The sequence below is a fragment of the Schistocerca americana genome, chromosome 1, assembly GCF_021461395.2.
Source record: "Schistocerca americana isolate TAMUIC-IGC-003095 chromosome 1, iqSchAmer2.1, whole genome shotgun sequence".
NCBI classification, from domain to species: Eukaryota; Metazoa; Arthropoda; class Insecta; order Orthoptera; family Acrididae; genus Schistocerca; species Schistocerca americana.
Genome location: NC_060119.1, coordinates 312,922,134 through 312,936,449, shown reverse-complemented (window position 1 = coordinate 312,936,449; position 14,316 = coordinate 312,922,134). Strand labels below are relative to the sequence as shown.

The 14,316-nt window shown below is 41.2% G+C and overlaps 1 protein-coding gene across 1 annotated transcript in view; it reads left to right on the top strand.

Annotated features, from left to right (window-relative positions):
• LOC124622254 overlaps window positions 1–14,316 on the top strand; it is a 110,794-nt gene that overhangs the window by 69,743 nt on the left and 26,735 nt on the right. Inside the window, exon 7 of the mRNA XM_047147918.1 lies at window positions 7,792–7,877. Within this exon, the coding sequence (XP_047003874.1) occupies window positions 7,792–7,877 (86 nt within the window). The remainder of the gene's footprint in view (window positions 1–7,791; window positions 7,878–14,316) is intronic.

Genomic DNA, 14,316 nt, shown 5'->3' with positions numbered 1-14,316 from the left:
AGGCAAATACGGAGAGCGTCCATAATACACTTCAGGAATAAAATTTCCAGGAATGTTTCCAATAGCGGAAACACCGTTGGAGTCGGTGTTTTCAGTCAGAAGGGGACTATTTTGAAGGAGATTCATCACAGTAGCATGTGAGTATGTACAATTGCAAGCCGATTCTTAACACTTTCCGATCACACCTTGTATTAGTTCCACAGAAAATAATGAACATGGTATTTTTGTAGGAAATGTAATGTAGTCATGTTTCTTGTTGGCATGCGTTTTCGCTGGAGGCTACAGTTTTCCAGTTATCAAAGAAGAACAAATTTATATAGATCACCTTTGATGCAGTAGTTGCACATGGTAACTAAAGGCGTCGCGGGTTGCGTAAAACTCATAGGTAGGGGCAGCGAAATCACCCTGTGTACATAGCGTAGAATGCATTACTTCTAACTATTATGTTCTGCTACGTTGAAATGGAAATAAACGGACTTCCAAGAAAGTACCACGTTTCACACCTGCTTGAAGTCTGTTGATGGTTTGCAGCTTTAATGGCCAGCAGTGCACTAGAAACGGTAAGGGCTCGTAGCTCTCATCTGCCTTACAGTTGGGGCCGCTGGCGAACGCTCGTGCCACAGCTGGGACGCTGCGACGTAAACAGCGGAGCGGAGAATGCGCGAGCAGAGTTTAGCGGGTATCGAGTGTCGGCTGCGTCCGCTGTTGGCCGCCTGTGTGAGAACGGGGTCAGGCGCGTGGCGCTGCCGAAACACAGCACGGTCCGTTTGCGACTCCACTGGCTGTGCGGTGCCACAGGGGCCTTAACACGGATATGTATTTAGTGCCAAGTGTATCTTTGTATAATTTGTTTAGTAAGTATATGCATCTACTGTGGCGGTATGTGGTTCCAGTGTTCTGCCAGTTACATAGATCTCGAGCATTTGTGACAAAACTGTATGCTGTATCTGATCTGAACACTTGCCGCTCACAGTCTGTCGAATGAGCCACCAGAACTTATAACACAGAGTGACTCAAGCTTTGATATTAGTAAAAAAGACTTACTCATTGCTTCCAAACTTACGGACGGCGTCAGATATGCAGTAAAATCTATCACTGCCACGGGAACGAATGCAATGAAATCTTATTGTCACGCATTTTATTCCATAGGTGGAACATTTGATGATTATTAATCATTTTCAAAGCACTTAACAGTTTATATCTGATTAAAATAACAAATCTAGGTAACTGGCGACAAATATTCTTTTATTGTGCATAGAAAGGTACATAGCAGAACATACACAGTAATTTGTTCTGAAACGAAATTGCTAGGTAGTCTTCCTTTAATATTGTGGAGTCTGTAAGGTAGATATTAAAACATATGTAGATTTTTAGTGTCATCTGACACACAATCCATGAGATGGTACAGGAGGCATGGGAATATGTGACGGTTACAGTCGTCTTTTAGAAAAAAAATAAAAATAAAATAAACGACGGTGTTCAACCTCTATGTTGCTGCATTTTATGATGCTAGTAGTAAATATTTAAGAGCAAAATTACTTACTGCTCACAATAGCACTCACAAGCGTTCCTCTGACGCCTATCCTACGGAGACAACTTCGGAATTTTTCGTAGTAAAAGCGCATTTTTATAATGTGCGTTACGCGTCGTCTACTGCATGCAGAATCGATAAGCCACAACAAAATGGTTCAAATGGCTCTGAGCACTATGGGACTTAACATCTATGGTCATCAGTCCCCGAGAACTTAGAACTACTTAAACCTAACTAACCTAAGGACATCACACACATCCATGCCCGAGGCAGGATTCGAACCTGCGACCGTAGCAGTCGCGCGATTCCTGACTGAGCGCCTAGAACCGCTAGTAAGCCACAACATTTTGGAGGGATCATTCGTAGTATCGGCGGCCCTTTTCTCATTGTGTTCCCTTTCACTCCTGTTCGTAATCATTATATGACTTGGGTGCGATTCGTCCATGGTTTTTTTTTCTTTTTTTTTAGTTCATAAAGTGTATCATATTACCAAACTATGATAACTTAACCACCTTATCGATCATTTCTAGAGCATGGATGTCGTCTGTACATATTGCTGAGCCGCCCGGAGTGGCCGAGCGGTTCTAGGCACTACAATCTGGAACCGCGAGACCACTGCGGTCGCAGGTTCGAATCCTGCCTCGGGCATGGATGTGTGTGATGTCCTTAGGTTAGTTAGGTTTAAGTAGTTCTAAGTTCTAGAGGACTGATGACCTCAGATGTTAAGTCCCATAGTGCTCAGAGCCATTTGAACCATTTAGATGGCTCCAAGCTGTAGTGTGTAGCATGTCAGTGTGTAAAGTAACTATGTCGGTGCATAAGAAGCAGCGTGCTGTAATCGAGTTCTCGATTTCGTAGCGTTCGCCCACACACTGAGCACCCTCTCCTGCAGCAAGACAATGTTGTTGTCCTCAAACAATTGCCTCAGATTCTGCTTTATGGCAGGGTACACTATGCATTTGATACACACAACCATAATCTTCGATGTCTTCCTCTTTTGTACACAGTACACATGCTGCAAAATGTGTTCACTTCCTTTCGCAATTTCCGTTTTCTCAAGCGCAGTAACGGGGCAATGCACTAAGTTCTAGGGGACTGATGACCTAAGCAGTTCAATCCCATAGTGCTCAGAGCCATTTGAACCATATTGCTGGGATGTTAATATCCTATAGGACTTAAGAAGTCACATGTGGTCAGTCCAAGCAGCTAAAAGAACTGGAGAGCTCGCGTAACGGCCACTGCCTCTGCCAAAAATACTACTGTTCTGAGGGAGCGATTGCCACCAATGTATCCCAGTTCAAGCCACACTAGGCGATTAAATTCCGTTTAGCACGAATCCTCATTTTTACTATTGTCATGATTTCATGCGTCCCGTCGCGAATTGCTCACCTAGGCCAACCTCTTGATCGCAAAGCAGCACTTGAAGCCTTTGGGATCTATATCTATCACTCCTTGACGTCTTAACACAGATCCTGTCATTCTCTCCTTCCTACTTGGCAACGCTTTCCGTGTGTTTCTCTCCTCACAGGTTCTGTGGACAACTTCCTTCTGTAGTACCACTTCTTAAACGAATAGAATACCTTCTTTTAGCGAATTGTTCACAGTCCATGATTCGCTTCCGTACAGCGCTGGCCTTCTGAAGTACAACGTCAGAACTTTCCCCTTTCAACTAAGACTCATGTGTGATACGACTTCTTTTGATCATCAATACCGTCTTTACTTGTGTTAGTCTTGTTTTATCTCTGCCATGCTCCTCCGCCATGTGCTACTTTGCTTTCTAGGTAGAAATATTCCTTCATTACGCGTCCTAAGTGGCCCCAATTTCGATAAGTTTCTCGCTAATCTCACTTCTGCTACTCTCCATTACATTAATCTTTCTTCCTCGCCCTATCAATGAAACCTAGAAAAAGAAACTTTGCACCACAATTGCATCACGTGATTAAAATATCACTGGATTGCATTACAAGCATTTTAATTAATTATTTGCCGTTGTAACACTTAACGATTAACGAACGAAATTATATATATTTTATAAAAGACTATGTAATATCAGTATGGCCTTATTTTAAAGTTGTTTTTGTAATGCCATTTAGCCTGAAGATGAGGTTTACCTCGAAACATGTCGCTAAATAAATAAGTAATCCAAAAGTTGACCAAGTTTGTGACTGGTAGCGGTAATTTAAAAAAAAAAACTTTACATATTTATTGAGACGGTCATCGTCAAAAATAGTCAGAATGTCTTCAAATACTTATAAATACTAATTTGATAGTTTCAAGAACATTCCAGAAGGTAGAAAATAGGAAAAAGTATTCTATATTACCTTTAAACATCTCATTTTCACACCGATAGAGTTTTTCAGCAATAGCGATAACAATTATTATTATCAAACGACACCTGAGGGGAAACTCTTAGTCAGAAACCGATCAGAGTCGTGTTTGGATTCATTGTTGGCTACGTCGTTTTTCTCTAATTCAGAAACCTCCAGAGAGTCCAATTCTGGTGTTAATTTTTGTTGTAAGTTTATAGCAGAATAAAGCCATAGCCTTAATAAAATTGTTTCCCCGCAACATATTCACATGCGCACGGATAGTGAACTTTTATTACACACTTTCACCGTGTGAGACAGCGCAGCGGTGAAGGTGCTGGACTGGCACTAGTGAGTACCAGTATCGCACTCTACCTCCTGCCAATCCGCTTATGAGCTCTTAGTGATTTCTCCAAATCACTTAAGGCCAATGTCAGGATAGGTCCATTGGCAACAATGCTTTCGACATCCATATTCAGCCACCGATAAATTCGAGGTAAGGTCACGTCTTCCAATAAAGTCTACACTGACGGGGCAATAAATAATAATCCCCATTGTTTGCTTCCTTCCATCATTTTTATACCGGGATACAACTTTACACTTCTTCCCCGATATTTTTCGTGATTCCACCACTATGTAGCATGGCTATTTTTTCGCTATGATTTGTAGCTTTCTTTAGTTTACTGTGGATCTGAAATTGAAGATGAATGTACAAAAAAGTTAACGTGCTTTGAATTATTAAATTAATTATTAAATTAAATTTTATGAAACCATCAGCTATGGAACCCCGCACATACGTCAGAAAAAGTATTTAGGAAGCTGATATTTATAACCATATAAATATTTCGATATGGATTTTCATTTTGGGTCAAAATGTTATTAGTCTATTTACACTCGAACTTACAGCTACGAATATTGGCGTGAAAGTAGTCACTTCGTCATCAGAGAGGAATAAGAAAGTTCAAGAGAACCCGAACTCAAATAAGGGGTCGTAGCACACAGTCTTGCCAAGTTTGACAACTATCAACAAGTCTGTAATGCATAAGTCATGGTCCCAATACTGGAAGACAGTGAGGTAGGCAACTAAAGCAGGGCAGAATAAAACTTCAGGATCGTCCGTAAGTGTGATTGCATGAGTTCGCCAGCTGCAGTACGTTTGTCTCGATACTCACTGACTGACAACAAATAAAAGCAAAAAACAAAAATTAGTACCTGAAGGAATGGTCATTGTTTGCCATCAACCATTGTAGAAATGACTAGAGATGCATTAGTGTTGTGACCAAGTGATCATGTTGCCAGGCTTCAAAAAGTGTAATTATAAGAAGTATGTGCTGTGACTGATGGTTGGTGAACACCGACAGGGACTACGAAGGATGATATGTGCTTACATTAGACATCGTTACCAGCATTTGACGGTATTTGAAAGGGGCAGCACTGTGTCTCTGTACGTGGCATACAGATAGAATCGTGCAATACTCATGCATGTTGGGCGTTGGAATACGACACTGGCTCGATGTTGGACTGGATGGAAATTTAAGGCAAGCCATAAGAGTCCTAATATTAAGAGACAACAGCCATATTGAATGAAATTTTCACTCTACAGCCGAATGTGCGCTGATATGAAACTTCCTGGCAGATTAAAACTGTGTGCCGGGCCGAGACTCGAACTCGGAAACTTTGCCTTCCGCGGGCAAGTGGTCTACCAACTGAGCTACCCAAGCACGACTCACGCCGCGTCCTCACAGCTTTAATTCCGCGAGTACCTCGTCTCCTACCTTCCAAACTTCACAGAAGCTCTCCTGTGAACCTTGCAGAACTAGCACTCCTGGAAGAAAGGATATTGTGGAGACATGGCTTAGCCACAGCCTGGGGGATGTTTCTAGAATTAAATTTTCACTCTACAGCCATATTGTGCACCAAGCACATTTTAGCCCGGTCCGATGTGCACTCACAATTGACATACATGTAATGGATTCACTAAGCAACTCTATAGAATCCCACACCGCTAATCTGAGACTAACAAAAACTGTACTACCGTTACGTCTTTCCAAGCAACTGCTAATACAGAGCGATGGCGTACCAAGGAAGCATAGACTGCTAGCGACAGGAATCGCATCATTTCCAGCAATGAATCTCATGCCCATACTGCCAAGATTTACAATCACTTGCAAGTATCTAGGTACCATGAAGTGAGGACATCTTCCGCCATTGTTTTGGAAAGATGTTTACTATCTGATCAAACATATTCGGACAGCCATATGTCAGGTGGAATTCACTAATAGATGTCGCGAGAGGTGACGCCCAGTATGAAAGAAAGGGTCTATGCGTTTTCAGTAGAGAAGCAGTAATAGCAGAATGGGTCGCTCTGGAGAGCTCACTTACTTCACACGTGGACTAGTCATTATACAGGGTGAGTCATTAACTACTGCCACCTAGAATAACTCCGAAAGTATGATATTAGCTGAAAAGTTTGTGGGACAAATGTTGGATGGGACAACGGGGGTCATAATAAGACGTCGGCTTTTTTGTTGCTAGGTGGGGTGCCGTTAGAAATATGAAGGTCACCTTTCTTTTTTTTAAATGGGATGCTGCAGTTTGCTACCTAGTTTCTGACAGCGGTTATCGAATCGAATCCAATGATGTGTAACAGTAAGGTCTTTGAAGGTCAACGAAGGTCAAAAAGGTGGCATGAACGTTCATTGACAGAAGGTGTTCGAAGTGATGACCATTGGTATCAGTGCAGTGCTGCACTCTTCTTATCATGGATTGAGTGGTATTCCTTATCACATCGGCATTTATCGAAGCACATGATCCGACAAATAGGCCTAAAATTGATTACATAATCCCTTTCTCCCCTTTTATAAAGGGATATCCCCTTCCAAATCAGTGTTCATCTTATCCCAATGGTGTGTAAAACTCTATAAATACAGGACCAGCTGTGTGGCAGTATTCCGAATTTAATTGTTCATTTAACTCAATTCTGTAAACATATTAAAAAAATTACGTAACTTCTACGTGAGAGAAGTTGCGTTTCGCTCTGTATCTCAGTCTAAAAGCTTAAGGTTTTTCCGTTAATGAGGATATTCCGGCAGGTTATCCATATCACTTCCCAGATGGAACGCAAAACGAACAGCAACTCATAAATTATAGATTGCAGCGATCAGTCGTCCTTTTTAAATTTTATTGTGCAGATTAAGATTTCGGCTAGAAGCTAGCCATTTTCAATGCACTATTACTTTCGCTCAATGCATGTAATGCCTGTTGGTCGGGCTTAATCCACAATTCATTGAATACAGTATTCAATGAATTGTGCATGAAAGCATGGAAAAGTCCGGCTGCCTTGGTGCAGGTCTTATTACATTCGACGCCACATTGGGCGACCTGTGCGCCGAATGGGGATGAAATGATGATGAAAACAGCATAACACCCAGTCCCTGAGCGGAGAAAATCCCCGACCCAGCAAGGAATCGAACCCGGGCCCGTAGGACGGAAATCCGTCACGCTGACCACTCAGATGTGGGGGCGGACACTGGATGAAGTCCGACCAACAGGCATTACATGCATTGAGCGAAAAATAATAGTGCATTGAGAATGACTAGCTTCTAGCCGAAATCTAGATCTGCACAATAAAATTTAAAAAAGGATAGGTCGCTGCAATCTATAATTTATGAGTCAGTATAACAGTCACTGAGTGCAACAGCCTTCCGAAATGGAAGGTAACCTGAGCAACTCTTATTCCAAATCGAGAACACAAAGAAGAGGAAAAGCATAAAAACTGATCAGAATTTGAAAATTATCTAGCCATTACTCCGAAGGTGAGTTACTGTGATGTGTGTGTTAAGTGCAGACTAGTGAACATGCTCCTACTGCAATGCAATTTGTTTTCCCTCCTTTCTTCACCCAACACCTGTCAAGTTTAATAACATATGCTAATTTAACGGCCTTTATTTTCAGCGAAGGAGCAGCAGTACGTCTTACACGGATGGACAGGAGTGTTGCTGATTATCTCCGCTTTTTTTCTGTGGCTTGGTATTTTCCTTGTAAGTTTATTATCATTATTATTATTATTATTATTATTATTATTATTATTATATTATAAAAAATTATAAATGCAAATATTTTTATCAAACTTACATCACACAAGGCGCTATTTTCTTTTCAATAGTTCTTCACTTGACTTTGTATGTCTCTACATATTTAAAAATCATTCATCCAACTACTTCCGCCAAACTATTTATTCCAATCTCTGTCTTCTTCTACAGTTCTTACAATCTTTAACTCCCTCTGCTGCAATCGAAATTATTCCTTGCTTTACTAATACACGTCCTATCATCTTGTCGCCTCTTTCTTTCGGTGTTTTCTGCGTGTCTCGTTCTGCGCTGATTCTGAAGAGAACCTCTTCATTCCTTATCAGTTCACTTCATTTTCAACATCCTTCCATGCGATCACATCACAGACACTTCTGTTCTGCTCCTTTTCGGTTTTCTCTCAGTCCATGATTTCCTATCATACAATTCTGGGCTCCACGCGTATATTACCAGACATATCTTCCTCAAATTGAGGCCCTTGTTTGTTACTAGTAGAGGTATTTTTGCGAGAAACGCCCGGTCTCTTTGTCTGTACTAGTTGGCTTCTCATGTACTCCTGGCTTCGTCGGTCATGTGTTATTTTGCTTCCTAGGTAGGAGTAATTCTTAACATGGTCTACTTCGTAATCACCAATTTTGATTCTAACTTTATTGCTTACCTCATTTCAGCTACTTCTTACTTTTGACTCTCTTCGATTTACTTTCAATATGTATTCTCTCTCCATTAGAATTTAATTCCGTTCAATATGTCCAACAGTTCTTCTTCAGTTTCACCGAGGAAAGACATGTCGTCAGCGAATCTTATCGTAGATATCCTTTCACCCTGAATTTCATCCCATTCTTGTAACTATTTTTTATTTCCGTCAGTGGTTCTGCGATGTATATAGTTTGAACACTAGTGACGAAAAACTACAAATGAGAGCGTTTCGTTCTTGGTCTTCTATTCTTAATGTTCGCTCTTGTTGTACACACATATGGTACACTTCTAGGCTAATGGCTCTGAGCACTATGCGACTTAACTTCTGAGGTCATCAGTCACCTAGAACATAGAACTAATTAAACCTAACTAACCTACATACATCCATGCCCGAGGCAGGACTCGAACCTGCGACCGTAGCGGTCACGCGGTTCCAGACTGAAGCGCCTATAACCGCACGGCCACACCGGCCGGCACACTTCTAGGTCAAAAGTATGCGGACGCCCCTATGTAACGCGCCATAAACAACTAGCTGTCACAAATGCCGACCCAGCAGGATGAAAAGAGGTGGGGAGTATTATGTTGTCCGTACAGAAGCGGTAACAGTAGGAGAGCTCAGTGACTTCAAACGTGGACTAGTCATCGGATGTCAGCGGAGTAATGCATCCATCAGGAACATTTCAGTCTCTCTAAAGCTGCCCAAGTAGATTGTTGGAGGTGTGATACACGAAGGAACAACCACAGGTAAGCCGAGACCAGGGAGATCTAGTGCACTGGAGGACAGGGAGGGTAGTTGTAAGAAATCACATGAAATCGGAGGAACTACTTTTTGGTTATAAATTGCTATCAGCAGCCCAGGTAGCACGATAACTGTGAATAGAGAGTTTAAAAGAAAGGGGTTCGAGCAGCTGCGCAAAAGCCAATAATTTCTGTAGCCATTTCTTAGCGACGCTTGAAGTGGTGTGAAGAGCGATGACTATGGATAGTAGACGACTGAAAATGAGTAACTGAGGGTGACGAATCATGTTAGGCCCCGTGGCAATCCAGAGGAAGGGTTGGATTTGGCGACAGTCAAGTACAAAGTATGGTATGGTGGTGTTTTCCATGGTTAGGGTGTATTTCCCTTATTTAGTTTAACAAAACGCTAAATGTGGAAGCATATGAACAATTTTTGCAGTGTGTTGTACTGCATACAGTACAGGAACAGTTTGGAAGCAATAATTGTATCAGGATGACAGTGTACCCTATTATAAAGGAGCATCTGTGAGACGATGCTTTGTAGAAAATAGCGTTCCTGTAGTGGATTGGTCTATCCAGAGTCTTGACAAGAAAGTAATGGTACACCTTTGGGCTGGGGTAGAAAATCGACTTCACTCCAGACCCCAGCATCCAACATCACTGCCATTCCGGTGTCCACTCCTGAGGAAGGTTGGCCGCTGGCCCCTCTCAGAATTTCAGACGCCTCATTGCAGGAGTTCCCAGTAGAGTTACAGTCATAAAAAAGATGAAGGGTGGACAGACACCATATTTATGTTCATTAATAAGTATCTGGATACGTTTGGTCGGATAGTATACACTATCCCTCATTCTCCATAGCTCACTCCTATTTTTCTCGAAACCTCTTGCATCTTTTCAACTTGTCGAACGGTTTTTCTGTCAACGTGTCTCTATTATTCTTGTGTCTTAGGAAGCGCCACGTCAGAATGACGGGTCAGGAAGGCCAACTGACCTTCATCTGTCAGATGCTTGACCTTTTTTTTCGTTCTTCTGTATATTATTCTTGTTGGCTATTTGGACGATCTGTTAAACGGACAGAAAAATAGTTCTGACACTTACCTGCCCTTGGTAACTTCGGAATTGTGTGGACGATGTTTTTCCAAAAGTTTTAATGTATGTCCCCTTTATCATTCATTCTAAACACAAACCTTAATAGCCATTTAGATGCCACATTCCTCAATGATTTTAGAGATTCTGAAGGGATATTATCTTACATTAATGCAAGTCTTTGAAAGCTCGGTTAATCTCTAGCCCTGGGTCCCCTATGTCTTCAATATCGACTCCCATTTCTGCCCATATCTACCCATCTTAGAGACCCTCAATGTACCCTTTGCATCTGTCTGCTTTCTCCTCTGCGTTTAGTAGTGAAATTCCGTTTTCACTCTCAATGTTGACGCCTCTGCCTTTTCTATTACGCTGAATCACTCCTTCCGAACCATATCCTTTTCTGTCTCTTCCCATTTCTCTCACAGCCATATCGCCTTGGCTTCCCTGCACTCCCTGTATATGTCGTTTCTAAGTGAGTTCGGCCTATATTACTGTAATACTATCATTCTCTGCAAAGTTTCCTATTTCCCTCTTGCACCCGTCAATTGAAGTACTTCTTTAGTTACCCAAACTTTCCTTGTAGTTAAATTCCTTGTACCCATATCTGTCTGTTCAAACTTCTGCGTGGGACAGTCCTTTTTTGAAGCGTTCATACCTCTTCAGATGAACTGCATACTAGATATTTTCAAACTTATCACAGCATTCCTTAGTACTTCGGTATCAAACACCTATCCAAATTGATTCTTGCGACGATTCTCTTAAACTTCAGTCTACGCTATGATTACTACATTATGATACAAGTCTACATCCGCTCCTACGTGCACCTTGCAACCCAGTAACTAACCTCGGAATTTCAATCTTACCATGATCAGCTGGACCCATCCTGTATCTCCAGCCATCTTTCCCGAATACCTTCTCGTCTTTTTGTTTTTGCTGTATTCGCTGTTACTGACTTAAATATATTGCAGAACTCAATTAGTCTTCCTCCTCTCCTCACTCCTACTACGAATCCCATATTCTCCCCTAAACCTTTCTTACATAACGTCCCCTATTACAGCGTTCCAACCCATAATGGTTATTAGATTTTTACGTTCTTTATATCATGTGTATTTTTGAGTCATCAGTCTTCGGACTGTTTTGATGCGCCCTTCATGAATTCCTCTCCTGTGCCAACCTTTCATCTCAGAGTAGCGGTTGAAACATACGTCGTCCATTACTTCCTTTATGTATGTGAGCCTGCCTTCCTCTACAAGCTTTAAGCTCTATAAGCACGAAACTTATTTCCTGAAGTCTTATCAGATGACCTAATATCCATCCCCTTGTCAGTGTTTTCCATGCATTCCTTTCCTCTCATAATCTGCGCAGAGGTTCCTCATTCCTTATCTTATCAGTCCACCTTACTTTCAACATTTATGGCACCACATCTCAAGTGTTTCGACTTTTTCTGCTCCGATTTCCCCAAAGTCCATCTTTCAGTATCATACAATGCTGTGCTCTAAACGTAAATTCTCAGCAATGTCTGCCTCAAATTAAGGTATATGTTTGATCCAGTAGACTTTTCTTGGCCAGGAGAGCCGCTTATGAGAGGGCGAGTCTGCTTGTTATGCCCTCCTTGCTCCGTCCGTCATAGGATATTTTGTTCCCTAGGTGCCAGCCAAGGTGGCCGAGCGGTTCTAGGCGCTACAGTCTGGAACCGCGCGACCGCTACTGTCGCAGGTTCAAATCCTGCTTCGGGCATGGATGTGTGTGATGTCCTGAGGTTAGTTAGGTTTAAGTAGTTCTAAGTTCTAGGGAACTGATGACCTAAGAAGTTAAGTCCCATAGTGCTCAGAGCAATTTGAATCATTTTGTTCCCTATTTACTTTCAGGCCACATTTTGTACTCACTATACCGTTCATTCCATTTAACAGCTACCGTAATCCTTTTTCTCTTTCACTGATGGTAGCATTTCTACTACGTCTCATTAATTTCTTCTTTTTGCAGTTTACTTTCATGCCACATTTTGCACTCATTATACCGTTCGTTCCATTTCACAGATCCCCTAATCCTCTTTCACTTTCACTGATAATAGCAATGTCGTCAGCGAATCTTACGGTCGTTATTCTGTCAACTTGAATCTTAATCCCATTCTTGAAACTTTCTTTTATTTCCGTCGTTGCCTCAAATCTACAAGCTGAATAGTAGGGGCGAAAGACTAAATCACTGTCTTATACCCTTTTTAATACGAACTCTTCTATTTTGGTCTTCCAGTCTTATTTTTCCCTCTTGGTTCTTGCACGTATTGTATATTATCCACCATTCCCTACTGGGTATCTCTATTATTTTCAGAATTTCAATCATCATGCACCATTTTATATTGTCAAACGCTTATTCCAACTTGACAAATCATATGAACATATCTTGATTTTAGTACAGTCTATCAACCGCAACGTCAGAACTGGCTCTTTTGTGTCTTTACCTTTTCCAAAGCCAAACTGACTCTCATCTAAAAGATTATCAGTTTTCTTTTCCATTCTCATGTATATTATTCTTGTCAGAAACCTGACTGCATGAGCTGTCAAGCTGATAATTGTCGCATTTGCAGGCTGATATTATTTTCGGAATTGTGTGGATGATGTTTCTTCGAAAGTCTGATGGTGTATTGACAGTCAAATACATTTTACACACCAACGTGAACAGTCGTTTTGTTGCCACTTCCCCCAAAGATTTTAAAAATTCCTTTAAATATTTGTTCCATCTGCCTTATTTGATAGTATGTCTTCCAAACCTCTTTTAAATTCTCATTCTAATACTGGATCCCCTATCTCCTCTCTGTCGACTCCTGTTTCTTCTTCGACTACGTCAGTAGACAGGTCTTCCTCCTGGTAGAGTCCTTCAGTGGACTCTTCTCATCCATCCGCTCCACATCTGCATTTAACAGTGGTAATTCCATTGCACTCTTAGCGTTAGCGCTCTTTCATTTAATTTCACCGAAGCCTGTTTTGACTTCTTTATATGCTGCGTCATTCTTTCGCGTATTCATTTCTTTTTCGATTCTTCACAATTTTTGTGCAACCATTTCACCTTAGCTTCCCTGAACTTCCTATTTATTTAATTTCTAAGTGACTAATATTTCTTTCTTACTGAATTTCACTGAACAATTTTCTATTTCCTTCTTTCTCAAACAAATGAAGTATTTCTTCTGTTAGAATGTTTCTTCGCAGCTGCTTTCCTTATACCCCCGTTTTTTAGTCCATCTTGTGTGATTTCAATTTTTAGAGATGTTTATTCCTCTTCAAATGAATTACCTACTGACCAGTTAATTGTGGTAGGACCTGTAACGTCATATAACATAAAGTTATCTCATTTCTTTCTTTCTGTGTGCCATTTCTCTGCGAGGTGATTTTCCTGACTTGTATCTTGAACTTCAGACTACTCATCATTAGTAAATTTTGATCTGCTCCTGTGTGCTCCTTACAAAGTAATATCCGATTTCGGAATCTCTGGCTGACCATGATGTAATCTAACTGCTATTTTTCTACATCACCTGATATTTTCCAGGTATACTTCCTCCTCTTGTGATTCTTGAACAGTGTATTCATTATTACTAGCTAAAAGTTATTGCAGAATTCGATTAGTCATCTCATATTTCATTCCTGCTACCAAGCCTATGTTCTCCCATTCCTTCCTCCTATTCCTTCCTCTACAACCGCATTCCAAACTCCATGACAGATTTTCATCTCCCTTTACGTACTGAACTACCCGTCTACTATCGATTCTGATGAGAACCACCCGGTCACTGAACTGTTCACAGTAACTCATTCCCTGGTCTGCCTTGCACTTTCCCATTCATAATGAATCCTACTCCTGTTATACCTTTTCCTTCTGCTGT